The 14,531-nt window shown below is 49.7% G+C and overlaps 1 protein-coding gene across 1 annotated transcript in view; it reads left to right on the plus strand.

Annotated features, from left to right (window-relative positions):
• Positions 1-1,966: 1,966 nt before the first annotated feature.
• The window catches only part of tp53bp1 (tumor protein p53 binding protein 1), a gene marked incomplete at its 3' end in the record, with an annotated part of 40,663 nt that continues 28,098 nt past the window's right edge, over positions 1,967-14,531 (plus strand). The window contains exons 1-6 of the mRNA XM_033017062.1: positions 1,967-2,149; positions 4,102-4,186; positions 4,655-4,742; positions 9,954-10,030; positions 11,257-11,412; positions 11,978-12,059. Coding sequence (XP_032872953.1) covers positions 1,967-2,149; positions 4,102-4,186; positions 4,655-4,742; positions 9,954-10,030; positions 11,257-11,412; positions 11,978-12,059 — 671 coding nt within the window. The remainder of the gene's footprint in view (positions 2,150-4,101; positions 4,187-4,654; positions 4,743-9,953; positions 10,031-11,256; positions 11,413-11,977; positions 12,060-14,531) is intronic.

A 14,531-nucleotide genomic window follows, 5' to 3' on the forward strand; every position in this document is an offset into this window, starting at 1 on the left:
GTGTCCATATACCATTATATAAATATATACACACATGAATAAATAAACAGGTAAAGTGTAAATAAATAGGTAATGGGCTATTAATGGTCAGAGTTTTGTTTCAGTTGAGTTTAATAGCCTGATGGCTGTGGGGAAGTAGCTATTCCTGAACCTGGTTGTTGCAGTCTTCAGGCTCCTGTACCTTCTACCTGAAGGTAGCGGGGAGATGAGTGTGTGGCCAGGATGGTGTGGGTCCTTGATGATGCTGCCAGACCTTTTGAGGCAGTGACTGCGATAGATCCCCTCGATGGTGGGGAGGTCAGAGCCGATGATGGACTGGGCAGTGTTTACTACTTTTTGTAGTCTTTTCCGCTCCTGGGCCCACAAGTTGCCGAACCAAGCCACGATGCAACCGGTCAGCATGCTCTCTACTGTGCACCTGTAGAAGTTAGAGAGAGTCCTCCTTGACATACCGCTCCTGGGCGCTCAAGTTGCCGAACCAAGCCACGATGAGATAGGTCAGCCTCGATTGAATGGCGGAGCAGACTTGATGGGCCGAACGGCCTGATAATGCTCCTATCACCTATGAACGGAGAGAGGGTGCAAAGGGGATGGGGTGTGGGACAGAGGGCGCGGGGGGGGGGAGAGAGGGGGAGGGTGGGAGAGAACGAGGGTAGGGGGAGAAGCTGTGGGAGGCAGCTACCCATAACCCTGGCATGTGACACACCTGAGACCTCAAGAGTCAGGAGTGTTTTATTGTCATTTGTCCCAGATAGAACAACGAAAGCCTTACTTGCAGCAGCACAACAGAATATGTAAATATAGCATATTAAATGTAATAAATGTGAGAGAACAAAAAGTTCAGTGTGTGTGTGTGTATATATATACACATGCAAATACACGTATCTGGAATGCATATGTATTATATATATATTTACACGGTCACATACGTACATGCAAAAACACACCATAATAGTCACTTGGGCAGTTTATACCCCAGCGGTATGAACATTGACTTCTCTAATTTCAGGTAGTCCCTGCTTTCTCCTCCCTTTCCCAGCTCTCCCTCAGCCCTCTGGCTCCTCCTCTTCCTTTCCTCATCCCCCCCCACCCACCCACACACACATCAGTCTGAAGAAGGGTTTCGGCCCGAAACGTCGCCTATTTCCTTCGCTCCATAGATGCTGCCTCACCCGCTGAGTTTCTCCAGCATTTTTGTCCGCCTGCAATAATAGTCACAGTGGGTGGTCAGTTGCTGCCTTACAGCGAATGCAGCGCCGGAGACCCGGGTTCGATCCCGACCACGGGCGCTGTCTGTACGGAGTTTGCACGTTCTCCCCGTGACCTGCGTGGGTTTTCTCCCAAGATCTTCGGTTTCCTCCCACACTCCAAAGACGTGCGGGTTTATAGGTTAATTGACTTGGTGTAAATGTGAAAATTGTCCCTAGTGGGTGTCGGATAGTGTTAAAGTGCGGGGATCGCTGGTCGGAGCGGACCCGGTGGGCCGAAGGGCCTGTTTCCGCGCTGTATCTCTAAACTAAACTCAACTAGTAGTCAATGTAAGGTAGACAAAAATGCTGGAGAAACTCAGCGGGTGAGGCAGCATCTATGGAGTGAAGGAATAGAGTCGAGACCCTTCTTTGCTCCATAGATGCTGCCTCACCCACTGAGTTCCTCCAGCAGTTTTGTCTACCTTTGATTTTCCTAGCATCTGCAGTTCCTTCTTAAACTAACAGTCAATGTAGTTCAGAGTTTATATGAGGTTGTAGTGTTTAATAGCCTGATGGCTGCAGGGAAGAAGCTGTTCCTGAACCTGGATGTTACAGTTTTCAGGCTCCTGTACCTTCTTCCCGATGGTAGGGGTGAAGTGAGTGTGTGGCCAGGCTGGTGTGGGTCTCTGATGATGCTGGCTGCCATTTTGAGGCAGTGACACTGATGAATCCCTGTGTGTGTGTGCGTGCGTATGCTTGGCCCTCTAGTGCGTTACATGGACCCTAACGGGACGCAGGTGGAGGCGGACTTCTCTCAGCAGGATACCGCACGCTTGCTGATCGTGGAGGACTCCCAGCCCGACAGCTCCTCGTCCCCAGATGACCCCGAGCTCAGTTACCGCCACCTCCAGGCCCGCTGCCTGTCCAACCTGCAGCCTCCCTCCCACAGCCCAGTCATGGTGAGTATGGCCGCACCAAGCACACCTCTTCTAACGCCCCCCCCCCATCCTGTACCCCTTCCCCGTCCCCCTCCTCGCCCATTTCCCCCACCTCCTCACCCACCACCGCTTCCCATGGCAGGCCCGTGAGTAGCGGTCTTTGGCAAAGATCATCCACATCATGAAGATCTCTGTCTCTCTGTCTCTCTCTGTCTGTCTCTCTGTCTGTCTCTCTGTCTGTCTCTCTGTCTGTCTCTCTGTCTGTCTCTCTGTCTGTCTCTCTGTCTCCCTGTCTCTCCCTCTCTCTCGTGTGCGTGTGTCTTTCTGTCTCTCTCTGTCTCTGTCTCTCTTGTGTGTGTGTCTAACTCTCTTGTGTCTGTCTCTCTCTTTCTCCCTCTCTCTGCTTCTCCCTTATCTGTGTGTCTCTCTTATGTGTGTCTGCATCTCTCTCTTCTCTGCGACACTCTCTCGTCTGTAGATTTTAATCGTATTTAAAAGACGATTTGAATAAATGGCTCCGTTGGCAGATTCCCCTCCAAGTTGCTCCTCACCCTGACGTGGGAATGTCTCCTTGCACCTTCGCTGTCCCTGTGTGTGGATTCTGCAGCTCCCTCTCCAATAGCGCAGTGGGAACATCGTCTCCAGAAGGATGGCACGGTCCCGATAGACAATAGGTGCAGGAGTAGGCCATTCGGCCCTTCGAGCCAATGTGATCATGGCTGATCATCCCCAATCAGTACCCCATTCCTGCCTTCTCCCCAAATCCCCTGACTCCGCTATCTTTAAGAGCCCTATCCAGCTCTCTCTTGAAAGCATCCAGAGAACCTGCCTCCACCGCCCACTGAGGCAGAGAATTCCACAGACCCACCACTCTCTGTGAGAAAAAGTGTTTCCTCGTCTCCGTTCTAAATGGCTTACCCCTTATTCTTAAACTGTGTGTGGCCCCTGGTTCGGGACTCCCCCAACATCGGGAACATGTTTCCTGCCTCTAGCGTGTCCAAACCCTTAACAATCTTTTGTGTTTGAATAAGAACCCCTCTCATCCTTCTAAACTCCAGAGTGTACAAGCCCAGACAGACATGTCCCGAGGGTGATGGGGGGGGGGGGGGGCGGGGAGTGTCTGCTGGCGTTACCAATTAAGCTGGGGGTCCCAACGGGGAAAATTCAGACAAGGTGCAACATCTGGTGCTTGGGTGGGAAGAGAGAGTGCGTGCGGATGATCTAATTTTGAGTGGCGCAGCGGGTGGAGCTGCTGTCTTACAGTGCCGGAGACCCGGGTTCAATCCTGATCTAGGGTAGAGGCTCAGTCCACTGAATCCCTCCTGGAGGGTCAAACATCCCCCAGCCCCAGGGACCATTCTGGTGAACCGCCACGCTGTGTATTACCACGACATCAGCCTGCACATCTGCCAAGATCCATAGAACCCAAGCTTTGGGGATGAGGTGCTGTGTCCAGGAACAAGCACGGCGCTATCTGTCTCACTTCAAGCCCTTTCACATTCCACATGGAGCATGGAGGGAGACCTTTCGGCCCTTCTTCTCATTACCATTCTTGACTAGTACAGGTGTCACGGGTTATGGGGAGAAGGCAGGAGAATAGGGTTAGGAGGGAGAGATAGATCAGCCACGATTGAATGGCGGAGTAGACTTGATGGGCCGAATGGCCCAATTCTACCCCTATTCCTTATCACCTTTCTAGTCCCACCATCTTTCTCCCTCCTGTTTGCCCAGTTTCTCCTTCAACGCACCCACCTCACCCACTCCCCAGACAGTGGGTTTACCACGCCCTCCCCCGCTCCCCCATGCCCACCCCCGCTCCCCCACCCTTCTCCCTCCCCCCCGCTCTCCCGATAACAAAGTTTCTCCTGAATCCCCGAACGGGTTTGTTGCCGAAAGGCGAGAACTTTGGGAAGGGATTTCCAGGCAGACGGGCTACGCCAGATCGGTATCTGACACCATGTTGTGTGTTCCAGGAGCTGCTAACTGGCCCGGCAGCGCCCAAGGGCCCAGCAGGGGGCAGCGACGAACAGTCGGGACAGAGGGAGTCTCGCGCTAAAGGTGAGGCCTTGCGGAGTTAGAGCGGGGTTCGCTGCGTAGTGCTGAGGTTGCTTCAGGAACCTTGCGCAGCACTGGCCGTGTCTTGTACTAAGCAGGGGGCGGCACAGGTAGAGTTGCTGCCTCACAGCGCCAGAGACCCAGGTTCGATCCTGAACACGGGTGCTGCCTGTACGGAGTTTGTACCTTCTCCCCGCGACCTGCGTGGGTTTTTCACCGGGTGCTCCGGTTTCCTCCCACACTCCAAAGACGTGCAGGTTTGTAGTACATTGTGTAAACCTAGTGTGCAGGATAGTACAAGTGTACGGGGTGAATGCTGCTCGGCGCAGGCTCGGTGGGCCGAAGGGCCTGTTTCCACGCTGCCTGTAAAGTAAAGTTATTCATCTTGGGGCAACTATAAGTGGGTGGGTGGGGGTGGTGTGTGTGTGTGCGCGCGTGAGATTGATCCTATTTTTCCCCCCCCATTGATAGTTGCCATGGAAACGGCCGCGGGTCACAGGTCAGATGAGTGGTCCGTTCACGCAGCCGATGACCAGCCGAGACCAAATGGACAAACCAGGTGAGGGCGGCCATCTTGTCAAGGTGATTGTCAGGTCACATTTATTTATATAGCACATTTAAAAAACAACTCTCGTTGGCCAAAATGCTTTATATTTGTTATAAGAATAGTATAAACAAACAAACTACCTACATATATACATGTAGCCCTCACTCAGTGGACGTCAGGAAAGGCTTGGGAGTATAGATAAGCCTTTAGTCTTGACTTAAAAGAGTCGATGGAGGGGGCAGTTCTGATGCTGTTCCACAGTCTAGGGGCTGCTACCGCAAAGGCGAGGTCGCCCCTGAGCTTATGCCTAGACCGTGGGATATTCAGGGGGCGACTTGACGCAAGATGTAACCAGAGTGAAGTGGTCGTGGTCTAGCACGATATCACACGATATAACGGGGGGGTAGATAAAGAGTTCCCACGGTACTCGGCATTTCTGTTATTTGTGACTTGTCCGTCTCCCGAGCTTTCCCGTTAAATCTTGAATGAACATCGTGAAGTGTTGTTAAATCATCACGTGGCACAAATGATGTCACTTTTTTTTCACACACTATAAATATCCTCCCTTGGTTGAATTGGCTCATTTGGAGACATGTTTTACTGTGTATGTGGGAGACACAGATGGACTGAGCACAGTACCTCGGTCTTACTGTGTGTGGGAGAGGGGGAGAAAGAGACGTACACTCACAGAGGCAGAGTCTCTCAGCCTGTGTAAGAGGGAGGGAGGGGGAGAGAGAGAGAGAGGCACACACAAGGTGGATGTGATATCTCACCTGCCTGTTTCAGTGACAGACACCCGCCGCCAGTAAATGAAGACACCCCCATCTGTCTCCCCCTCCTCTCCCTCGACTCCCCCACCTTTCCCTCCCAACTCCAGTCCCGTCCCGACCCCCTGGGAACTGAATAGAGCAACAATCAACTGCTGCCTGTGCGCTGATATGACAATAAAGGCTACTTTACTTTACTTTACTGAGTTAAAGAGTTCCCACGGTAGACTGTAAAACTGGGACCCTGGTTCTGGACTCCCCCAACATCGGGAACATTCTTCCTGCATCTAGCCTGTCCAATCCCGTAGATACTGATTAGACCGGTATCTATTTATTTACTTTATTAATGATTTCAATTAAATATTGGGAACATCAGGCCGCAAACGTTATTTCTTGAGTGTTAGTGCTGGACTTTGACTCGACCTTCCTAGTTAGCCGGCGCCTGAGACTGAGCCAAGCAATGTCCAGACCTGACTTCAACACAAAGTGATGGAGGAACTCAAAGGGTCAGGCTCGTCCAACGCTCTGTGTTTTGCTCGTAATTCCTGCGTCTGCAGTTCCTCGTGTCTACAGACCAGAGTTGCCACTTGACTCCGAGATGACCATCACAGAGCATACGGAAGATAGACACGAAATGCTGGAGTAACACAGCGGGACGGGCAGCATCTCTGGAGAGAAGGAATGTGTGACATTTCGGTTCGAGACCCTTCTTCAGAGTCTCGTCCCGAAACGTCACCCATTCCTTTTATCCAGATGCTGCCCGTCCAGTATTTTATGTCTGTCTCCAGTATTACTGTGTCTATCATCGGCGCAAACCAACATCTACAGTTCTTTCCGACACATTAGAGGATACCGTCTCGCTATCACTCGGATTACCCGCTTCATTTCCATAACGTTGCCACCTCTCTTTACTTTGCTTACTGAAGCCTGATCCTTGTCACACCCACTGCTCTATCGCCCAGCCTCTCATCTTTCAATCGGGTTCGGCCAGGAAGGAACTGCAGATGCTGGATTAAAACGAAGATAGACACAACATGTAGCTCAGCGGGACAGGCAGCATATCAGAAGGGTCTCGACCCGAAATGTCACCCATTCCTTCTCCCCAGAGATGCTGCCTGTTGCGCTGAGTTCCTCCATTTTGTGGCTACCTTGGGTTTATCCAGGATCTCCCCGTTGATGTCCTAACTCGCTTTGGTTTGTTATTATTGTCTCGTATCGAGAACCAGCAGATACAGGTTTAGGTTCGGGGGGAATGATTTAATGAGAGCCTAAGGGGTAACTATTTTACGCAAAGGGTGGTGGGTGTATGGAATGAGCTATCCGTTAAGGTAGTTGAGGCAGGTACTGTCGCAATGTTTAAGACGCATTAGACTGAAGCATGGATAGGATAGGTTTAGATGGTTATGGGCCAAACGCGGGCAAGTGGGACTAGTGTAGATGGGACATATTGGTCGGTGTGGGCAAGTTGGGTCGAAGGGCCTGTTTCTACGCTGTATGATTCTATGCAGGGAATAAACTTTTGTTGCGTGGCGATACAATCATATCAGATAATGCTATACATGAATATAACCAAGCCACGTACAGTCTGAAGAAGGGCCTCGACCCGAAACGTCACCCGTTCCTTCTCTTTAGAGATGCTGCATGTCCCGTTGAGTTACTCCAGCATTTTGAACCGTCGAGTTACACCAGCATTCTCTTTAAACCGGCATCTGCTGTTCCTTCCGACACATGCACAAGAACACCAGGTAGAGCGAAGAGGAAAATACCAGAGTTCAGAATATATGTTTTCAGGACAGTTCCAGGGGGAAAAAGTCCAATGTCCGCATTGAGGTAGGTTGGTAGGTCGGGTCAGTGCCCAAACGAATGGAAGGAAGAACCGTTCTGAAGCCGGATAAGAATAGGTGGTCGGCGTGGACTCGGTGGGCCGAAGGGCCTGTTTCCGCGCTATATCTCTAAAATCTGAAGTTAGGTAATGTCTAAAGGAACTGCAGATGCTGGTTAATACGCACAAAAGGACACAAAATGTTGGTGTAACTCAGCAGGTAAGTCAGATCTGGGAAGAAAAACATAAAAAGCTGGAGTAAGTCAGCAGGTCAGACAGCATCTCTGGAGAAAAAGAATAGGTGGCGATTCGAATCGGAACCCTTCTTCAGACATCCTAATCGGAATTGAGTCTGAAGATGTGTCTCGTCCCGAAACATCACCTATTTTTCCCCAGAGATGCTGCTTGACTCGTTGAGTTACTCGAGCTTTTTGTGTCTGTCTTCGGTTTAAACCAGCATGTGCAGTTCACTCCTTACACGGGTCTCTGGAGAACATTGATTGGTAGCGTTCCGGACCCTGCTTCGGAAAGGCATCGATCGCTAGTCGGCGACGACTCCGAGCTGTATCTCTCAAAGAAGTACATGTGAAAAATTTCTCACGGACTATAAAAATGCGGGACCTTTCAGTAAAGTCCCTTTTAAAGTCCCTTTTAAAGATTATAGTTATTTTCTTGAATCTCATTAACATAACTCATGAATAAGTTGATGTCCATATGTGGATGCAAATCTTTATTTTTTAAATTCAATCCCACAGAAGACAATTTTTACTCACCTTCTGTCCCCTCTGTCCAGCTTCCGGGTTCACCGTTCGCAGGAGTTCCCACGGTAACAGCAAGAGTTATTACGGATATCGCACTGGCCACTACGTTCATATAATGTTGCAATGCTCAACCACAAGTGTACAAGTCACTCTTGGAGAAATTCAAACTTGCTTGAATTTTCTCACGAGTCACCGAGTTACACGATTACCTGCCGTTAGCGCCACGGTGGTCCACGAATGCCGTACTGTTATCGCACGAGGTTCCCACGATGTTAAACTCTGGTTAACTCTTGCGTCAAGTCGCCCCGTGAAAAAGCTGCTTAAAGGGAGTTGCAGTAATCTAGGCGGGAGGAGATTAATGTGTGGATGATCTTTTCCAGGTCATCAAACTGGAGATTTTTTTAAATTTTAGCTATCGTCCGAAGCTGAAAGAAGCTAGCTTTAGTGATGCTTTAGGGGCTACAGAGAGTTATTTCCACGCTGTATCTCTAAAACGAATTAAAAACAAAAAAACTAATAAGAAATATGCCCTCAATATCTGCTGGAGGGATCTCGCTGCGTGCAATTTTTTTTATTTTTTAAAAAAATTATTTTTATTAGAAGTACGGTAAATTACAATAATACACAACACATATATCTTAATACATTTTTTGTACCGCTTCATTTTTTTTTGAGCTTTAAGAAAAAGATAGAAGTAAGGAAAGTAAAGAAAGTGCACAAGAGTCGTGAAGTGCAAGAGAGTGTTGGGAAAAGAAAGCCCCTTAGAAAAGAAGTTAGAGAAGGAAGTGAAGTAAGAAAGTAGACCCTAGAAAAGAAAGAAAAAGAAAGTAAGGACAATCGCTCTATTATAACATTAAACTCCGCAGAAAGACTACCAACCAAGTCTGTTTTTATTTTAAATTCAATCCCACAGAAGACAATTTTTACTCACCTTCTGTCCCCTCTGTCCAACTTCCGGGTTCACCGTTCGCAGGAGTTCCCACGGTAACTGCAAGAGTTATTACGGATATCGCACGGATATCGCACTGGCCACTACGTTCATATAATGTTGCAATGCTCAACCACAAGTGTACAAGTCACTCTTGGAGAAATTCAAACTTGCTTGAATTTTCTCCTGAGTCACCAAGTTACACGATTACCTGCCGTTAGCGCCACGGTGGTCCACGGTGGTCCACGAATGCCGTACTGTTATCGCACGAGGTTCCCACGATGTTAAACTCTGGTTAATTCTTGCGTCAAGTCGCCCCGTGAAAAGGCTGCTTAAAGGGAGTTGCAGTAATCTAGGCGGGAGGAGATGAATGTGTGGATGAACTTTTCCAGGTCATCAAACTGGAGATTTTTTTTAATTTTAGCTATCGTCCGAAGCTGAAAGAAGCTAGCTTTAGTGATGCTTTAGGGGCTACAGAGAGTTATTTCCACGCTGTATCTCTAAAACGAATTAAAAACAAAAAAACTAATAAGAAATATGCCCTCAATATCTGCTGGAGGGATCTCGCTGCGTGCAATTTTTTGACCTCTTTCCAGAGGGTGGCACGGTGGCGCAGCGGTAGAGTTGCTGCCTTACAGCGCCAGAGACCCGGGTTCGATCCCGACTCCGGGTGCTGCTTGTATGGAGTTTGCACGTTCTCCCCGTGACCATGTGGGTTTTCTCCGAGATCTTCGGTTTCCTCCCACACTCCAAAGTCGTACAGGTTTGTAGGTTACTTGGCGTGGTGGGAATGTAAATTGTCACTAGTGTGTGTCGGATAGTGTACTATTCGCTGGTGAGTGCGGACCAGATGGGCCGAATGGCCTGTTTCCGCGCTGTATCTCTAAACTAAACGGACAGTGGTTGCGTCGGGCTGCTTATTTGTCCCGCTCGTTGTTTCCACAGCGTCCTGGACACCCGCCTCGGCTCGCGCGAGGGAGGAGAGGATGTCACGGACCTCGCGATCAACTCCGTCAGTGCCGGTAGATGTGGGCGGATGAACGAGGGTTGGGGAAAAATGCCGTCTCGGCCCGTTTGTGGATATCTATCCCCGTCAGTCGCAGGAGGTGCCCCACTTCCAGTTTCAAGAAGGGTCTCGACCCGAAACCTCTTTCCGAGGATACAAAAGCAATTCACACTCAGTAGAAACCCGTACTTCGAACTTTCATCTTTGATCTTTTTCCCGGGCTAGCGATATGCGGTACGATACTCTCGTGACGCTGGGCAATGGCAGCGAGCCGCAGCTCCCAGTCACCCATGCTTACCGCTTAGCTGACTGTCGATCCAGGCTAAGGCACAAAGTCTCTTCTCTCAGAAGGGAGACAATGTCTGGTAGGTTAGGTGTATTCAATGCATTTTCGACTTGCGATATTTTGGATTTACGATGGGCTCATCGGAACGTCACCCCTTCGTACGTTGCGGAACAGCTAGCTGTGTTTGAAACTCAAAGCTTCGCCCAGCGGGTGGAATTGAATAGACAATAGGTGCAGGAGTAGGCCATTCGGCCCTTCGAGCCAGCACCGTCATTCAATATGATCATGGCTGGTCAGTACCCCGTTCCAGCCTTCTCCCCATATCCCCTGACTCCGCTATTTTTAAGAGCCCTCTCTAGCTCTCTCTTGAAAGAATCCAGAGAACCGGCCTCCACTGCCCTCTGCGGCAGAGAATTCCACAGACTCACCACTCTCTGTGAGAAAAAGTGTTTCCTCGTCTCCGTTCTAAATGGCTTACTCCTTATTCTTAAACTGTGGCCCCTGGTTCTGGACTCACCCAACATCGGGAACATGTTTCTTGCCTATAGCGTGTGTGTCCAAGCCCTTAACAATCTTATATGTTTCAATGAGATCTCCTCTCATCCTTCTAAACTCCAGAGTGTACAAGCCCAGTTGCTCCATTCTCTCAGCATGTGACAGTCCCGCCATCCCGGGAATTAACCTTGTAAACCTACGCTGCACTCCCTCAATAGCAAGAATGTCCTTCCTCAAATTAGGGGACCAAAACAGCACGCAATACTCCAGGTGTGGTCTCACTAGGGCCCTGTACAACTGCAGAAGGACCTCTTTGCTCCTATATTCGATTCCTCTTGTTATAAGGGCCAACATGCCATTCGCTTTCTTCACTGCCTGCTGTACCTGCATGCTTACTTTCATGTTTCAAACCATTTGACTTTCCTTGCCTGTGATGAGCCTGTGTCTTATCTTTCGTTCAGTCTCCTCTCAGGCTGGCCTGGAACCGCTGGAACTATCCGAAACCCAGGAGATGGATCCCGTCGCCACCACTGACGAGGCGGTGGCCGGAGACAAGGCTGAGCCGGGGGAGGTGAACGTAGACAATGTGGACCCCCACAGCAAGGAAGCGGAACCTGGTAAGTGGCGCTCGGCTGAACGGCCACGCGATCATTTGCAGGCTCAACTCTCCATGTACATAGAGCACAAGCCTGGGTGGAGTGGATGTGGAGAGGATGTTTCCACTAGTGGGAGAGTCTAGGACCAGAGGGCACAGCCTCGGAATTAAAGGACGTTCCTTTAGGATGGAGATGAGAAGGAATTTCTTTAGTCGGAGGGTGGTGAATCTGTGGAATTCTAATAATAATAATAATAATATCTTTTATTGTCATTGCACAGAGGTACAACGAAATTTGTTATGCAGCTTCCATCCGATGTAATAACTTAATTAGCTACAAATGTAGACACCCAGAGAAACAAGATTAAACAAATAAAACTGTTAAAGCAGTATAAAGTGCAAATAGGTCTGTGCCGGGTCGATGTGCGAGGGAGACAGTTCATGGGGGGGGAGGGGGCACTCAGCAGGGCTGGTTCAGTGTGCTGGGGATATCTGGTCGGCACTACTCGATGGGCCGAAGGGCCTGTTTCTGCGCTGTATCTCTAAACTACCGGTCTTTAACCCTGCTGCCTCCTGATTCCTTTCAGCTCTGGACACAGGGGAAGCCTCGGAAGCCACGATGACTGACCAGCCTCCTGCCAGGACCTTTGCTGGCTCTTCTCCTGAGAGGTAGGTAGGTTAATGGGGGTAACTGTGCATTGAGCTAGTGAGCTGAAGCAGAGCAATTGCACTATAGATCCACTGGTTAGACCACACCCGCACCTCTGTATCCAACCCTTCCAATGTTTGGCAATAGACAATAGGTGCAGGAGTAGGCCATTCGGTCCTTCGAGCCAGCACCGCCATTCAATGTGATCATGGCTGATCATCCCCAATCAGTACCCCGTTCCTGCCTTCTCCCCATATCCCCTGACTCCGCTATTTTTAAGAGCCCTATCTAGCTCACTCTTGAAAGCATCCAGAGAACCTGCCTCCACCGCCCTCTGAGGCAGAGAATTCCACAGACTCACCACTCCCTGAGAAAAAGTGTTTCCTCGTCTCCGTTCTGAATGGCTTACTCCTTATTCTTAAACTGTGTGTGGCCCCTGGTTCTGGACTCCCCCAACATCGGGAACATGTTTCCTGCCTCTAGTGTGTCCAAGCCCTTAACAATCTTATATGTTTCAATGAGATATCCTCTCATCCTTCTAAACTCCAGTGTGTACAAGCCATTCTCTCAGCATATGACAGTCCCGCCATCCCGGGAATTAACCTTGTAAACCTACGCTGCACTCCCTCAATTTGGATTTAGGTTCACTATTTGGGTTTACGTTTAGTTTCGAGGTACAACATGGAAACAGGCTCTTCATCCCACTGAGTCCATGCCAGCCATCGATCACCAGCTCACACTAGTTCTATGTGTAGGTAGGAATTGCGGGTGGTGGTTTTTCAGAAGATAGGCACTAAGTGCTGGAGTAACTCACCGGATCAGGCAGAATCGGTGACGTTTCAGGTCGGAACCCCTCTTCAGACCCCTTCTTCAGACAAGCAGTCTGAAGAAGGGACACAAAATTGCTGGGGAAACTCAGCGGGTGCAGCAGCATCTATGGAGCGAAGGAAATAGGCGACGTTTCGGGCCGAAACCCTTCTTCAGTGTCTACTCCAGTCTGAAGAAGGGTTCTGTTTCAAAATGCTACCTACCTCTAGCTCTCATGACTAACAGATTCAAGGGATATGGGGAGAAAGCAGGAATGGGGTACTGATTTTTAGATGATTAGCCATGATCATATTGATTGGCGGTGCTGGCTCAACTCCTACTCCTGCACCTATTGTCTATGTTTCTATTCCTTTTCTCCAGAGATGCTGCCTGATCCGCTGAGTCTATGTTATCCCACTGTCTCGTCTACTCCATGAAAACTGAGGGCCAATTAACCTACACACCTGCACGTCTTTGGGATGTGGGCGGAGACTAGAGCAGCTGGGGGAAGCCCATATAGCCACAGGGAGAACATGCAAACTCCATAGAGACAGCACCTGTAGTCGGGATTGAACCCTGGCAGCAAATGTTTCACCGTGCTCAATATTCACATCTATTTTTAAAGAAAATTGTTACCCCCCTGGGGTGATATTTTAGGGGTGACCCCGACATATTCTGCCCTTCACTGGGATATTGCTACTGATGTATTGTGTGCGATGTCACCGGGTGTTCTAAGCTCTGTGTGTAACCAGGGCAACAGAAGCAGCATTGTCCACAGTTTGCCCCTTAAGAATCCTCCTCGCGCATCATACAGGCAGCATTGCTAGGAATGGATGCAGCATCAAACTGGACTCGGCTGTCCAGGAGCAGTTTGTCTCGCGGGTCTCAGAGGGAAACCCAGTGAGTAGCGAATGGGGAGGGGGGGTCCCGCTTCCCCAGACTCCGCGCCACCCTGATTTATACACCCCTCGTTCGTCCAGCACTCTCCTGTTAGCTTCCTGGCATCTTCCCTGAAGAAGGGTCTCGATCCGAAACGTCACCTATTCCCTTCTCTCCAGAGATGCTGCCTGTCCCGCTGAGTTGGTCCATATTTTTGGGTCTGCCCTCCCATCGACCCAAGCCCCCTTGCCTCTTTCTTTCCCCTCTCTCCTCTCCTTCCTTGTACCCCACCTCGAACGACTTATTTCCCTCCCCCCACCCCCGCTCGCCATCCACACTACTATTCCTTCCTCCAGCTTCACAATCCACACCTGTCTCACGCCTTCTGCTTTTATCTTTGTTCCTTTGTTCCAACCATCTGCCTATCGAGCCCCTTGTCTGTGTCCACCCATATCCTGCCAGGCTTTGTCCTGCCTTTCCCCTCTTCATGCTTTCTCCCCCCCCCTCTGCCCCCCCCTCCCCCACCCCTGAAGCAAATATCCTATAGCGGAGCAAGATAGACCACTCCTGCTAAATGCAATGGGCTGACGTCTAGTACGCAACGGAGCGGAACGTGGGCCTTTTTTTCATCCATTTCAGTAACCGGACCCGACCCGCAGTGTAATCAACGTTGCGGGGGAACAGTTTGTGTTAATAAATTATAATTCTGAAAATGAGGAGAAGATATTTCCCAAATAACTTTTATTTTTACAAGGATGTTTCCGTAACCGGCTTCCGTCTCCGCACTAGTATCTTTGCTCCGCTGT

Source organism: Amblyraja radiata, unplaced genomic scaffold, assembly GCF_010909765.2.
Source record: "Amblyraja radiata isolate CabotCenter1 unplaced genomic scaffold, sAmbRad1.1.pri scaffold_860_ctg1, whole genome shotgun sequence".
NCBI lineage: Eukaryota > Metazoa > Chordata > Chondrichthyes > Rajiformes > Rajidae > Amblyraja > Amblyraja radiata.